The 15206-nt window shown below is 38.9% G+C and overlaps 1 protein-coding gene across 4 annotated transcripts in view; it reads left to right on the top strand.

Annotated features, from left to right (window-relative positions):
* LOC146671200 (myocardin-related transcription factor A-like) overlaps window positions 1–10218 on the top strand; it is a 36984-nt gene extending 26766 nt beyond the window's left edge. For 2 of the 4 annotated variants that reach the window (XM_085403386.1, XM_085403385.1), the window contains exons 11-19: window positions 150–351; window positions 450–592; window positions 1675–2610; window positions 2878–3075; window positions 3621–3734; window positions 6622–6765; window positions 6876–6959; window positions 7105–7153; window positions 7724–10217. In XM_085403386.1, the coding sequence (XP_085259512.1) occupies window positions 150–351; window positions 450–592; window positions 1675–2610; window positions 2878–3075; window positions 3621–3734; window positions 6622–6765; window positions 6876–6959; window positions 7105–7153; window positions 7724–8271 (2418 nt within the window). In that variant the 3' untranslated portion in view covers window positions 8272–10217. Of the gene's footprint in view, window positions 1–149; window positions 372–449; window positions 593–1674; window positions 2611–2877; window positions 3076–3620; window positions 3735–6621; window positions 6766–6875; window positions 6960–7104; window positions 7154–7723 lie in introns of all 4 variants that reach the window. The other 2 variants (XM_085403388.1, XM_085403387.1) reach the window with 2 other exon arrangements.
* The last annotated feature ends 4988 nt before the right edge of the window (window positions 10219–15206 follow it).

Here is a 15206-nt window from a genome sequence, read left to right as displayed (position 1 = left end):
CAGTGAAGTTAAACAATGAGACAGTGATGGATTACTTCTTCTTCTTGTTCCCGTTTTGATTTCCCTTTCAAATTTATCCTAATCTCTTTGCTTTCCCCGTCTCTCTTTCTTCTATCTCAATTCTGTTTTTAATGCTGTCTTTACATCAGGTTGCGGAACTGAAGTCCGAATTAAAGCTGCGTAACTTGCCCGTCTCCGGCACCAAAAACGACCTCATTGAGAGGCTGAGGACATATCAGGAATTAAGCCGAGGCAGTGACACTACCTCCTCTCCAACAGCAGGGTGTACCACAGGGCCAGGGGCTGAAGGAGCAGGAAAATCATCCAAGAGCGCTGCATTCATCATCACCAGTAACAATACACGCATAGAGGTTATCCTAGAAAGAGTATATAAACTTTCTGTTAACTGTCTAATACCAGTCTTTCTGGACATTTTTGTGTTGCTGAAGTGGGCAGCGGTGGGAGCCTAAATGCAGCAAAACCTCAACAGTTCATGACCTCCAATGGGAGCCTTGCCTCTTCAGCTGTCTCCTTCATTCCCTCCATGAGTCCAGAAGACACCAGTTTTAACAGTGACCTCTTAGGGGAGCTGGTAATACCTTTTTGTTGCTATAATAAACCTTAGAGGACTTCAGAAATTTACTGAAGAAAGCCATGCATTACACATATTTAAGTGTCACAGTGATAAATTCACTTCCTCTCAGAACTTCCTTGTTTGACAAGTTCAAGATCAAAACTAAAATACAAGTGTTGATAATGAGACACTTATATTGCTAATGAAGTTGACAAGCGGAAGATGATAGATTTTATTATATTAACAAAAACAATAATTATAAACATAGCAAAAATAAACATTATGGCTATGGTAAAAAAAAAAAAAGTGAAACATTCCTCAGAGATTTTGGTCCACATTGACATGACAGCGTCACACAGTTTTTCTGGATGCACATCCATGATGTGAATCTCATGTTCCACCATAAAAAATGAATGAACATGAAGTACATTTGTATGACAAATTAAAGGAAAACCCAATTTACATGTCTTTGTGAGGTCTTAAACCAGCAGTCCCCAAAATTTTTTGTGCCACGGATCAGTTTATATTTGACAATATTTTCACAGACCGGCCTTTAAGGTGTCGCAGATAAATACAACAAAATAAAACCAGTACTGGTACCAAAAAAAAGATTTATTCATAACACACAGGAAAACACCCAGGGAAACAGAGTTAATGATAAAAACGCTAAAAAAATAATGATAAAAACTCTCAACTCTTGCGGCCTGGTACCAAACGACTCACGGAACGGTTCCGGTCTGTGGCCCGGGGGTTGGGGACCGCTATGTTAAACCATGACATGTCACCAAAATTAGTTCAATTCTGTAAAAATTCTACAGCACATGATTCCTCTTATTTCTGTACTCATCAACTATTCAGCTGCCCCTCTGACACTATCAGCCTGGAAGAGCCCCCATGCATTAGCCAGAAATGTTTAATGACAGAATAAAGGTGATCGCTCAGATCCCACACTGTAACAGAGGCACTGGACCATAAGTATTCAAGTTTTTCCTTTAATTTTTCAGCTCCTTGTATATTGTAAGGTGAACCATTATATAATTAAAACTGCAGACACACAGTTTGCTTTACACTTATAGATGACCTATTTCTTCTCTCAATAGATGAGTTCACCTCTCAACCAATTGAGCCTCCAGCCATCTTCAGTTGCTCAGCTCTCCACAAACGTTAAAGAGGAGCCTCGATGCTCGACTCCCGCTCCTTGTCAATACTCTTTAAAGTCTGCCTCTCTTCAAAGACGCTCCTCAGTATCTTCAGGTGTCCCAGCCACTACGAGCACAGTTCCTGTACTGAGTGTTGATAAAGACAGATTGCTGCAGGAGAAAGATAAGCAGATAGAGGTGCTGACCAGGATGTTGTGGCAGAAACAGAGATTGGTGGAGGTGCTAAAAATGCAGCTGGAAAATGGAGACAGAGGAAAGGCTCCAGAGCCAATCAGTCCTCTCGGGGTAAAAGAAGAACCTCTCGATGAGCCCGATGTTGCCTTCTCAATGGACTTTGATCAATTTCCCTCGCAAAAATCACCTATTTCACAAGAGATGGATATTACCAAGGTAATTGTGAAACAGGAAGTAATTGAGGAAGAAGAAGTTAAACCTGAGAAAAATTTCCAGTCCCCAATCACTCATGGATTGCCACAGTCCTCAACCCAAACACAGGAGGAGCAGCTGGCTCAACAACACACCATACAGAAAGTCCTGCTACAGCAGCAGCAGCACATCATCCAGAATCAGACGCTGGAGAATCAGCACGACCTGCAGAAACTTTGTCAGCAGAGAAAGAAAAAATCTCAAAACCAGCAAAAGCAGCTCCTGCTGCAGTCACAACAGCAGCATCAACAGTCAAAACACGTGCAACAGATGCAGCTGAAGCAACAGCTTCTGCTGAAGCAACAAAAGTCGCACATGTTGCCACAGCAAATGAAGACTAAACAACAGACTAAACAACTACAGCAAATCCAGATTCAGACCAAAATACAGCTGAAGCAGCAACAGGTGCCCAAACAGCAGGTGAAGCAGCAGCAGCAGCAGCCATCTAAGGTTAGGACTGTCTTTTATCTATAGTGTGTGGGGTTGGAGTTTTATTTAACTGCATTGCTTGTAAAGTTCTGCTCTTAAGAAGGATCCTGAACAATCAGCACTGGTAAGAATTTAGAATAAAGAGAATAATTATAACAATCATATCTAGCAAGCACTGAGTATGATGAATCAAAACGGAAGTTAATTTGTTGCCATGCTGGTATGCAGTGAAGTGTAGACTAGACTGTGTAGGTTCTTCCCATAAAAGTTCTCTTTTCTGTTGAACAGGTGCCTCAAGCATACCTGAAACAGCAGTCAGGCTCAAGTGCCTCTTTCTCACTGGACCACCTTAAGATTGACTCCACCCCAACCCTGGTCACTGACACCAACGGTAACCATTTTCTGATCGCACTGACCAATCACCTTACTGGAAACAAAATAAAGGACCCTGCTGAGGGAAAGGCAACCAATCACATTACACTGCAGGTACGTAAACTCAGTGTGCATGCAATCTTGCTGCTTTTTGAGCTACAGAATTACAATTATAGTTAAATGTAAAGAATATCAAACAGTACTGCAATTCTCAACATAATGTTTAAGAAGATTCATTTTAAGTTTTACAATGATAGCATTAGTGTTAAAATGTTGAAAGACTGACTCACAAAAGCTTTGTCAGTCATATTTACATAGATTAATTTATTATATAAATATATAGTGCGATATAGTCTATACAGCATTAATGTTGGCCACACAGGCACTGATCTCTGCATTTCCTGCAAAAAAGTATCAAGCTCAACTCAGCAACTCAGGGCAAAGCTGTATTCAGATCCTACAGGTGGATGTTGCTTAAGGCTGGCCTTTTTGTAGAAGCATCAGGAAGCCGAGTAGCTTTTAGGTTGGTGGTGTACACAGGCAGACCAAAAACGGATAAGCAGATCATTGTTAATTGAGCTGGACTGCATGAAATTTGTTTCATTGCTTTGCTGTCCGTTCACTTCTTACATTGATAACTACCTCATTTGTTCCTATAGCGACTCCAGTCTACTCCAGCCAAACGTCCAGGCCACAACCCTGTTAAGCTGACCAGAGCTGATAGTAAAGCTCAGCAAAGCATGCAAGTGAAGCTTGTGAAAAAGCACACTAAGGTGAGGATTAAAACAAGACATTTCTGATATGACTTTGTTGCCCAAGCTTAGGTAGTGTATACAATGGGAGAAATGATTCTTTGATTCCCTGCTGAATTCATAAGTTTGCTCGTGTACAAAGAAATGGAAGGCGTCAAAATTTTATGGTAGTTTAATTTTAACAGAGAGACAGAATATCAACCAAAACTCTAGAAAAAACACATTACATAAAATTTTGAACTGAATTGCATCTTGCATTGAGTAAAATAATTATTTGATCCCCTACAAATCAGCCAGAATTCTGGCTTCCACAGATGTGCTATGTGCCCACGTGGAACAAAGATCGATCAATCGGTCAATCGATCGGTCAATCAATCAAAGATCTCAACTCGTTGTGTGCATAAAACACACCTGTACACAGCATCACTTTCTTCCATTCTAACCTTTTACAATTTTATTTATATAGAGCCAAATCACAACAACAGTTTCGACTTTATATTCCAAGCTAAAGGCCCAAAAATACTACAGAAAAAAACAGAGGAAACTATGAACAATAATGAGAAGACAAAACTCCCTTTTAACAGGACAAAACCTCCAGCAGAACCAGGTTCAGGGAGGGGCAGGCATCTGCCACAATTGGTTGGGGTGAAGGGATGAAGACAGGACAAAGACACACTGTGGAAGAGAGCCAGAAATTAATAGTAACTAATAATTACATGCAGAGAGGTGTATAAACACATAGTGAGTCAAAAAGGTGACAGAAGAAGAAGCACTCAGGTCATGATGGGAACCCCCCAGCAACCTAAACCTACTGGAGCATGACTAAGGGAGAATTCAGGGTCACCTGATCCAGCCCTAACTATATGTTTTATCAAAACAGAAAGTGTTAGGCCTAATCTTTAAAAGTAGTGAGGCTATCTGTCTCTCTCCACCTCTCCACCACCATAGGCCAAGAGTTGTCAAACAATGTCAATCTGCACAAGGCTGGAATTGATTACAAGACTTGATGAGAAGGTAAGGATCTGTTGAGGCGCCATGGAAGAAATCTAAAACGACCATCAATCCCTCTTGGCCTGCCACTCCATGGAAGATCTTACCTCATGGGGTGTAATAGATTGAAATCTTGCAGCACCCAAAAGGATCCCCTGCTCAAGAAGCCACATGTACAGGCCCATCTTAAATTTGAAGGCTTGGGAGGAAGTGCTGTGGTCAAAAGAAACCAAAATCAAACTATTTGGCATCAATTTAACTCACCATATTTGGAGTAAGAGAAATGCTGATTATGAACACCAATGCTACAGTCAAGCATGGAGGTGGAAACATTCTGCACTGGAGCTGTTTTTCTGCTGAGGGTACATGATGACTTCAATGAGGGGCCAATGGACAGGGCCATGTACAGTAAAATCTTGGATGACAATCTCCTTCCGTCAGCCAGAACACTGAAGGTGGATCATGAATGGGTCTTCAAGCATGACAGTGACACAAAACACCGCCAAGGCAACAAAAGAGTGACCAAAGACGCACATTAATGTCATGGAGTACCCTAGGCAGTCTTCCGACTTCAGTCTTATAGAAGATTCAATTCAATTCAATTTTATTTATATAGCGCCAAATCACAACAAAAGTCACCTCAAGGCGCTTCATAGATCTGTGGAGAGAGCTGAAGCTCTGAGTTGCCAAGAGCCATCGAAGAAACCAAAAGGAGTTTAAGATTTCTTTAAAGATGGGGGGTCACCTGTGATGTGTGCAAACCTGGTGACCTTCTACAAGAAATGCCTTACTACTGAGCTAACCAACAACAGTTTCTCTACTTTGGGATCAAGTACTTATTTCGGTCATTAACATAAAAATCAATGTACATTTCTGGATTTTTGGTTTATATTCTGTCTCTCTCCATTAACACAAAACTACCATAACAATTAGAGAATCTTCAACAGGGGATCAGCTATTTTTTTACCCCATTGTAACTGTATTGAAAAACTTAAAGTGTTACATTTCACTACAGTAGATCAGTATGGTCAATATGCCACTTTGAGTGGGTTTTAGCTCAGAGCATATTTCTTTTGTAGCAAAATTTTGTAATAAAAATTGCTGACTCTGAGGTATATAGATTATCTGTCATATCAAGGATCTGAAAAGGCACATCGTCTTCAAGGCTTTAAGCAATTGTATTTTTAAATATCATTTATCTCTATTAGACTACAGTGAGAGGAGAAAAACCAAAATCCTTGGGATCTTTTTATTTGCTATCCATGAAGTTTCCGTATAAAAGATCTCAAGTAATTTTCTTAAATATTTGTACCATTTCTTTTTATATTTGATGAGTTATACAGTTTAATCTCAATGAAAACCACACACCCCCTGAGCCATCTCCAGTGCTGAAACAAGTCTGTTAATGCGCCACAAAGAGATAGAGAAACATGAGAGTGTGAGGGAACTGCTCTAGTGAGTGCAATCGCATCGAAAATTAATGATGTATGCTGTTTGAGACAATGACAGCGGTCCTTGATAAGTCTCTGACACTAGCCCGATGCTGATTATTATTGCTTTGCTAATTACTCCTACGACATCCTCCATTACGATGATTTACGGTGTTAATGGAGGAAGAACAAAGACTCTATTGCATTTTGGCTAATTGAGATGCACAGTATATCCTGCCGAGTGCAGGTGTGCTGGAGCGCGTGGTCACTGGGCCAAAGCCTGCCTCAAACACCTCAGGATTTAGTGGAACACTGTATCCTGATTAGCAATTTTTCCGTGTCTCGTTTTGCCTTCTGTGACACTTGATTTAGAACTTGTCTACATCTTATGAATAAATTTACTGGTAACTACATCAGTACTGCTGACTTTTATTACTTTTACGGTGCTTACAGTCCTTTCCAATTTTGTTCTTTAATTGAAAACACAGAATGGAGTACTTCAAGTGTCTGTAGAGAAACCACACCAGGGCACAGCTCAGTGTTTGTCAGCACCTCCCAGTCTACAGCCATTCTTCAGGGACCAAGAGCCTGCTCCCTCAGGAAAAAACACCCCTTCATCTCCTTCTCAGGGTGTAAGTAATCCAGCATTGATGTGAATAATTTGTCATGGTGGGCCTGGAACAGGACTTGGAACTTTTTAGTTCTTCATTCATTTTCGCTCACTTCATCTTATCTCTACCAGGAGGTGTGCCCAAATCTGGAGGACTTGTTTAGTCCTGTATCTCCGGCTTCTGTTCAGACAGCAGCCTCATCTCCCGATGACAAAGTATGATGATTAAAAAAGACATTTCAGTCGCAAAATTTACCCTTTTTTTAAACTATGTTTTTGATCATGGGCTTTCACATGAGGCATTTGTATCATATAGTAACACTATATGTAGTTTAAAACATTACATGTTGTTTCTCATCAGGACACAGATCATGAAGATGACTTCATTGACATCATCTTGCAGAGAGGAGGTAAGATCTCAAGATAGATAGATAGATAGATAGATAGATAGATCATGTTCGAGTTTTTTGCCCTCAACAACATGTTCATCACCATTTTCAACTCAATCTGGAGAAGCAGGGGCACTGAAAAAGCTCAAGAGGTCCAAAGTTGTTGTTTTTTTCCCCTATTGGCTTTTTGTCATCACATTTTCATCACATCTCATTTAAAAGTTCAGCAATTCCATTATGGAATCATGGATTGGTAGTTATCAGCAAATAGCATATATCAGCCAGTAATATTGGCCCGCTGATTGGTCAAGCTCTAAGCTATATTTAGTTACTCTGTAGGTTTCTGACTTAATCGGTGTTTTGATTTGTTGTCACTAATACCTGCTGGGTTCTGTGTGGGGGTCGTGCTGTTGGTTTCACTGCCTTAAGCCTTCCCTGGAGATATGCTCCAGAACAGAGCGAGCCACTAAATATAAATTACTGCAGATGGAAATAGAGAGAGATGTAAATAATCTTCTTTTGCCCCTAATATTTGGTTTAGAGTTCTTTCTATTTTTGTTGTTTTAATGTTATCTTTGTCTTTCCTTTCAGAAACTTCCTGTAAGCCTCCACCAGACCTCTCTCTGAACCGCCTTAATCAAGACTCCTCTGCTTGTTCACTTCCTCCCTCACCACTCCAGATGTTGCTGCCCCCGTCTCCCCCCATTCCGCCTTGCTGTGGCACTCCACACCCTGACCCCTCTTTGCAGCCTGAGCTTCAAACTGTGGCCGACACCACAGGACAGAAACAACACCTTAGTCATGCTGAAAGTGGGCGCCTTGAGGACTTCCTCGAAAGCACCACTGGAAGGCCTCTTCTCGGGGTGGAGCCCGGAGGTCTACTTAGCTTGATTGATGACCTTCACAACCAAATGCTGTGCACTTCCAGCATTCTGAACCACCCCCTTTCTCCCATGGATACCTCAGACACGGCGTCATGGGAGCAAGGGTTGGACAGTATGGACTGGTTGAATCTTACCACAGAAAGAGATAGAGAAGAGGAAAGTCCATCACTGGCTCTCCAAACTCCCCCTAGTGTCTTTTCCACAGACTTCCTGGATAGTTCTGACCTGCACATACATTCGGAATTCTCCCTATAGCCTAGAGCTACTGGAAAACTGATATCCTATGTAGATGGGTGCAGTTACTCATTATCCAGTCACTTACACATAAAAACATGCAACTGATTGCTGAGGTTTCAGTATTTGATTAGGGCACTTAGTCTCTATGTTCTCATACATTTGGATATTGGATCTTCAAGCGCTTTGACCTTTGTTTATTTGTTTATATTTTGCTGCACTGATTTTGATGCTCTTATTAGGCAGGTCCTATATCTGTTAGTGCATCTTTAGCAAAGGTCTTGTTGACACTTTTGTGCTTTTAACTCCAACATAATCCCCAAAAATATAAATTACTCTTGTCTTACCATAGACACAGTGTTCAAGTAAAGAGGTATGAAAACTTACTTGATATTTGTCTAATGACAATGCAATCTCCTTGCTTGTAATTTAAATAGTAATCAATAACCAAAGTTAAAGGAGAAACTTTTAAGATCGATACCAATATTGGGTGAATTTTAAAATGAGATATTCTGATATATCGGCTGATATTTTTTCTCCTTTCAGGCACAGAAAACACAAACAGATTTCCTCGATAGTTGCTATGTGTAGTTATTTATTTACTTGTTTGTACACTGCCCAACTCTGCTTGGACTAGTGGGACACCGATGCAACACTGATGTTGCAAACACATTTACTGCCAAAAGGGAAGTTGCAAGCGCCCTTTGTTGGGCAAACTATGCAAATTCAAACCCACATAACATGGTTGAAGGGTGTTTCTCCCTTCTCTTCTTTACTTTAAAATTTTCAGTCATCAGCCAATAAATGCAGATACCGATAGATCATCAAATATCTAATGCTGGCTAATAATAGTGGGATTTACAATGACTGTAGCTCCATGTTATGGAAATAACTTTGGATATTTTGCAGGCTACAGCCATAAAAGTGGTACTACTGTATTTAGTGCTAGTCAAACTTACACACATTATGTATGTGCTACTGCTCTGGAACTGAACTCTGGATTTTTCAAGGATTCATTCCCATGAAAAATCAAACTGTTGATATTTCACAAGCATTTTCATGCTAATATGTTATAAGTGTTGTGGTACAGGATACATCTATCTCCAGAATTAAGTACAAAAATCATCCAAGCACAACATCAAAACTTAGGTACACACTTAGCTTATGCAAAATGTTTGGAACAATCATGAATTATTACATCAAAATTAACAGTGTTACAATAAAGGGAGTTTAAAGGCTGTATTTGGCTTAAGTCCCACAGTATAGTGGGGAAAACAAAAACAATGACAGTGTTGGTATTAAATGTTGGTTTTAAAAACCCAGACTGCACAGCACTGTTTGCGTTTGAATTTATAAAACTATGCAAAAAAAAAAAGAAAATAGAAAATTGATTGTGACAGGAGAGTTATGGAATGAAACTACTGAAAATTGTTGATTGTTTCATTCACAGCCCAGCTTCTCCTAAAGAAATATTATATACATTATATAGAAGATTAACTGTATGCCAAAGACAAATCCCTGGTTTTGAATGTATGGAACGTGAAAACTGATATGTGAGCTGCTGGTTCTTGAAAATAATGAGGAAATAAACAATATAATAACAATGCCGCAATTTATTTGGCACTTTTTCAATAGAAAATGTTGAACTGATCAGTGTTTTTGACAATATAAAGTGTGATGCCCAGTGTTTTACTGTTTTGTTTGGGTTTATTTTAGAGTTCCAAAATGATATAAATGTAAATACATGAAACATTATTTTAAAAAAAACTCTGATCATTTTATATTTCTGTTTAATGTGTGAATCTGTTGGTATGATATGCTCACAGTGCTTCCTGTTTATATACTGTTTGGTATTTATGGTATATTAGTGATCCCCAAAAGGATTGGACATTGCCTGTATTCAGCCGTCTTTATGTTTGCTCTTGTTATAAATGATCAATGCACACGTGATGATGAAAGAGAATAAGATATGATATAAAAGGAGAAACTCTTGATGTCTGATTCACTTATTTTGAATTCAATTATTCTTAAAGGATTTTTGCAGTTATTTTGTTTTTTACTTGTTTAGTTGTCCTGTACTGTATCAGAGCTTTTAGTGCTGTCATTTCACATTTCAGACACTGAACACTTACCATTTTAAGGCACATTTGTTTCTAATTTTCTTCTTTTCTTCTTGTGTAATTCAGGTTTCTTGGTGCTGTTTGATCAGAAATTAATTTGTCTTGAGAATAACAACAACAACAAAACATTTGAAGGCAATGTAGACAACTATGATGATATCCATGAACACATATGCTGAATTTACCATGCACATGCAATATACATGTCATTACATTTTTCAGTGCGTTACTATTTATATTGTACTAAATGTGTAATGTTCTGGCTCCTATGAAAGAGCTGCTACTGCATTTTGAATTTGTTTTACGCAATACTAATATTTTATAAGTGTTGTGGAAACTGTCATAAGACCATGTTTCCCCTGTGGGAAAAAATATTTCAGGCATTCTGTTGTAGGTGGAAGAAATATTTATTGCATTTTAGTGCCAAAGAAAGGACAGTCCCAAAGGCTACTCTTTTCTATTTTAACTATTCATATGTTGCTCTTTGTTTACTATTCTTTTCAGATGAAGAACTCTCTTCGTCTGTGCTTTGTTTCAGCTTGTCTAATCTTCAGGTTTCTACTATGGAAGACGAGTAGAAAGTGGGCAGTGGTCCTAAGGTCACACATACAGTCAGGTGATGGTGATGCAAAGACCCTTTAGACCAGCGGTCCCCAACCTTTTTTGCACCACGGACCGGTTTATGTCTGACAATATTTTCATGGACCGGCCTTTAAGGTGTCGCAGATAAATACAACAAAATAAAATCAGTACCAGTACAAAAAAGGAAGATTTATTCATAACACATGGAAAAAGACCTGGGGAAACCGAGTTAATGGGAAAAACGGTAAAAAGAAATAATGATAAAAACCGATAGAAACCCTGAAAACCATAAATTTCACACCCACACTGACACAAATCCCTATCCTAAAGAGGACACCAACAAAAACCCTCTTTCTTTGGTGTTTGAATGCAAAAGCTACAACACAAAGAAAAGTTGAAAACCTGCCCGAAGACATTCAAAACTATCACCACTGCACTCTTTTTGTGTACAGTGCTGTGTGACTGTCTATGTCTTATTAAATAAGCTTACTTATTATCAGTGTTGGGCAAGTTACTTTGCAAAAGTAATTAATTATAGTTACTAGTTACTTCTTCAAAAAAGTAACTGAGTTAGTAACTGAGTTTCAAGATTCTAAAAGTAATTAATTAATTGAAAAGTAACTATTGCATTACTTTAAAAAAAATGTTTAACCCTCTGTCCAGGGTATAATTGGCCATTTTTAACCACTTTTGATTTTCCCTCCACATATCACCTTTAAAAACTATTTACTTTGCCTTGTTTGGTATCATCCTTTTCAGCACAACCTCACGTGTCTGAATTTACAGTTATGTTTTCATTTTGACATACTGTATTAACACAATTGATAAAAGCAGACAAAAAACATAAAATCCGAGTAGAAAGTTATATTTTTTACTGTAACAACCACAAACATGTTTATTGAATCATATTTCATAACCTTAAATGCAAATATAAATTGTCAATTTTAAAATCCTCTGCACAAGTTTTGCAAACAAAGTTATTTGCAGCCATTTACCTTTTACCCTTTTTTTTTATAATCATTTCAAACTATTTACAGAACCATCAGCTGTTCTGCATTCAATAAGATGCCTCACAAATTATTTGTGCCACTCCAAAAAAACTATTTCTGTCCACTATGAAGGAGAACATCACAGCCTGATACCTGCAGGTCTGACAGCAGCAGGTGTATCACTCCTGTCTCTACCTGGAGACAGCAATCGCCTCATTGTTCTGACACACAACACAATACTATCCACAACACTGCACACTAACTACACAAGACAACACATTAACTACACGCTCCAAACACGCTAAACGTCACAAATCTCTCACATCCCAAAACTCGCTCTCTCTCTTTTTCTGCTGTCTTTATCTCTCTCTCTCGCTCTCCTGAACCTTCCCCCTCTTCCTAAACAACCAAATGTCATGTTGCCATATCATTTTTGGATTGACATGGTACATTTTTCCACCAAAACGAACGGGCTGTTTTTTGCTTTGTTTTTTTATTTTTTGGCTCATAAGCAGAGAGTGCTTGCTGCGCTGTCCTTAGACAGTAAACGTAGCGAAACTATTCAGGAAAAACACGCTTATATATTATTTATGATGACTCTGGTTTTACGTGGTCTATTGACACAATTTATAAACTGGTGTATGTCACCTTGTTGCTTTGTCTTGAAGTGGTCATGTGATTGACTTACCACGACTACTTTATTCTTCCTCAGTCAAACAGCAGCACTCATGTGATTGTTTTGCCCCCTTAGCTCCAGGTGTTGTGTCAAAAAGTGATCGTCTACCAGAAAGTGATTGCCGTCCGCGGGAGCACGCGCAGCTGCTTAAAGCTGTAGCGTCCAGATTACTTACAGCTACTTCCGTGCAACTGATATAAAATGCGGTAAGCTGAACACAGCTTCGACCGTCTGTTTGTTGAAAAATAGTAACACGACCTCACCGCATTTTCTTGTTAGTAACGATGGGAATAGTAATTAGATTAGTCGTTAATGACAAAAGTAATGCCGTTAGCAACACCGTTACTCTTAACGCCGTTATTCCCATCAGTGCTTATAATTAACTACGTACGTACTTAAACATGTCAGTCATGGTACTGATACTGGCCATTGTGGACCTAGCATGAGTCTATTTTTATATAACTTTAACAATGTGGAAATAATTTGTTATATGTGGATCTTGAAATTCATAAAATAATCAAATAATCATATTTGTACCCACTAAAATACATATGCTATAATAATATTAATGTAAAAGTAGACATGTTACAGTACATTTAATAAACCTTGAACTGTTCTCTTGCAGATACGGATTGACTTCTTTAGATAACCATTACAGCACACTCACGCTCACTCAGCAGCAGAAGCTTTGATTCTATAAGCCAGAATAAAACAGTTTTTCAGTGAATTCATTCTTTGATTAGTTCCGGTTTGCTTGTTTGTTCCTTGATATTCTGATTTAGCAAATGATACTGAAGATAATTGCAGGCTTATCTTCACACCCACAAGCTTGCTGTTTATTTTCAAAGATGCATAGAATCTCAGAAATAGAAATTCATAGAGACCTACAGGAGAACGAGGAATGCAATCCAGTGTTCATGCAGTACACATATACACTAGTGTGTCTCCTCAATGCATTTCAGTACTTGAACAGGGGGTGAATTATATGTTGTCACATCACTGATAACACAGATCACATATGAAACGTAACACAGATGAATACACACAGACTCTCACCATGAGGGAGACGGAGGTTTATTTGAAAATGATAACATACTCTACAGTCTAATGCAGGGGAGCGGGCACTCCACAGTGGGGGTCCATTGCCTTTCACTCAAACCCATAACATGGCGGCTGGTCTCCACCTTCATCATTCGTCCTTTTTTCCTTCTTTTCATCCTAGAAAAAAAAGCAAATATTACGGCTGGGTGTGCTCTTGAGGTAGTTGAGAAAAATGCTGAAAGGTTAAAGCTCTGAAGCAATTATGCAAATTATCACTAGGTAGCTTAAACTATACATGCACTGGCAGTTTTTCACATTTGCTCCTCTTTATAGTATATCATTGTTAACTGTTTTAAAATTCACTTAAGGAAAAGTGGAGATGTGGTTCAAGTTTTGATCTTGACTGACGTCAGTGCAATCAAGCAGCTTGCGTTGTCACACCAGACAACTTCTTAACTTGTGGAGATGTCCTTAAAGCTTCCATCCCGGCAAACTGTCCCATTATCTCGCTTTTCCTGACTGCAGAGCTTCACCTTTGGCATATGAGCCACAGCAGGGGGGGTTGATATTAGACAGCCTGAAGTGATTCTGCAGATGCTTTGATGCGCCTCAGCATTACAGTAGGGGGTCTGCTTGTGATGTGGAAGTATGTTAGCATTTCCAAACACAGACAGCAACACATGCATCCACAAATATACACAATACCTACATTTACAACACGTGGACTTCCAAGTACACAATGGCTGTTTTATAACACTCCTACAGGAGCACAAACTTATATTTTGAGAAGATTCAGAGCAATGTCTGATTACAACATTGTGGTGGTAACAAAGGTCTATACTTTGCTAGGAAACTGATACAGTGATAGTAGAGTCTGTTCCTTATCCTTCTTGAGCAATAGCTCTCCAGGTTTTCTAAAGGGAATTTTTTTGGACATTGGCTTCTTTTTCATCCATTTTTAGTTGTTTAATAGACACAATAGACACATTAGCTAAGAACCTATTTAAAATTGTATTTTTAGGCACAGTTACAAGCAGCCTGTCGTACAAATGTATCATTTGCTCCTGTTTCATTAGCTGAATGATCCCCTCAAACTTAACCAGACATTTCACATTTGCATTCTTCACTCCATTAGACCCGTTGCCACTGATTTTCAGCCCAGTTCTTGTGTAATTAGGCACAACAGCCTTTTGTCCCTGTTTCTCTTCATTAACGATGGCTTTTTGACTGCCAACCTTCCACTGGATCCATTTCTCGTGAGGGTTCAGTGAACAGTTGGATCAACTGAGGTACAGATGCATCTTAGGTCTGATTTCTTTTTGTTCTTGGATGGTTTTCAGGCCTGACACTTCTTCTTTAACCTCTTCCTGTCCAGCTTCATCAATTTCTTCATCAAAAGTTTTGCGAGATCCCAAGTTTGTTTTGCGAGATCTCGCAAAAGTTCATCGTAATTTTTTTTTCTCCCATGTCCCTTGCAGGGCTCAGTACAAATTCCTCAAAAACAAACAAACAAAAAAAACATGTGGTGGAGATGAGTATAGGGTCGAA

This window comes from Rhamphochromis longiceps, linkage group LG4, assembly GCF_057381845.1.
Source record: "Rhamphochromis longiceps isolate RC_006_pf linkage group LG4, R_longiceps_female_GT1.1, whole genome shotgun sequence".
In the NCBI taxonomy this organism is placed as follows: domain Eukaryota; kingdom Metazoa; phylum Chordata; class Actinopteri; order Cichliformes; family Cichlidae; genus Rhamphochromis; species Rhamphochromis longiceps.
The sequence above is the reverse complement of the archived record's forward strand: the minus strand, read 5'-3'. Positions and strand labels throughout refer to the sequence as shown.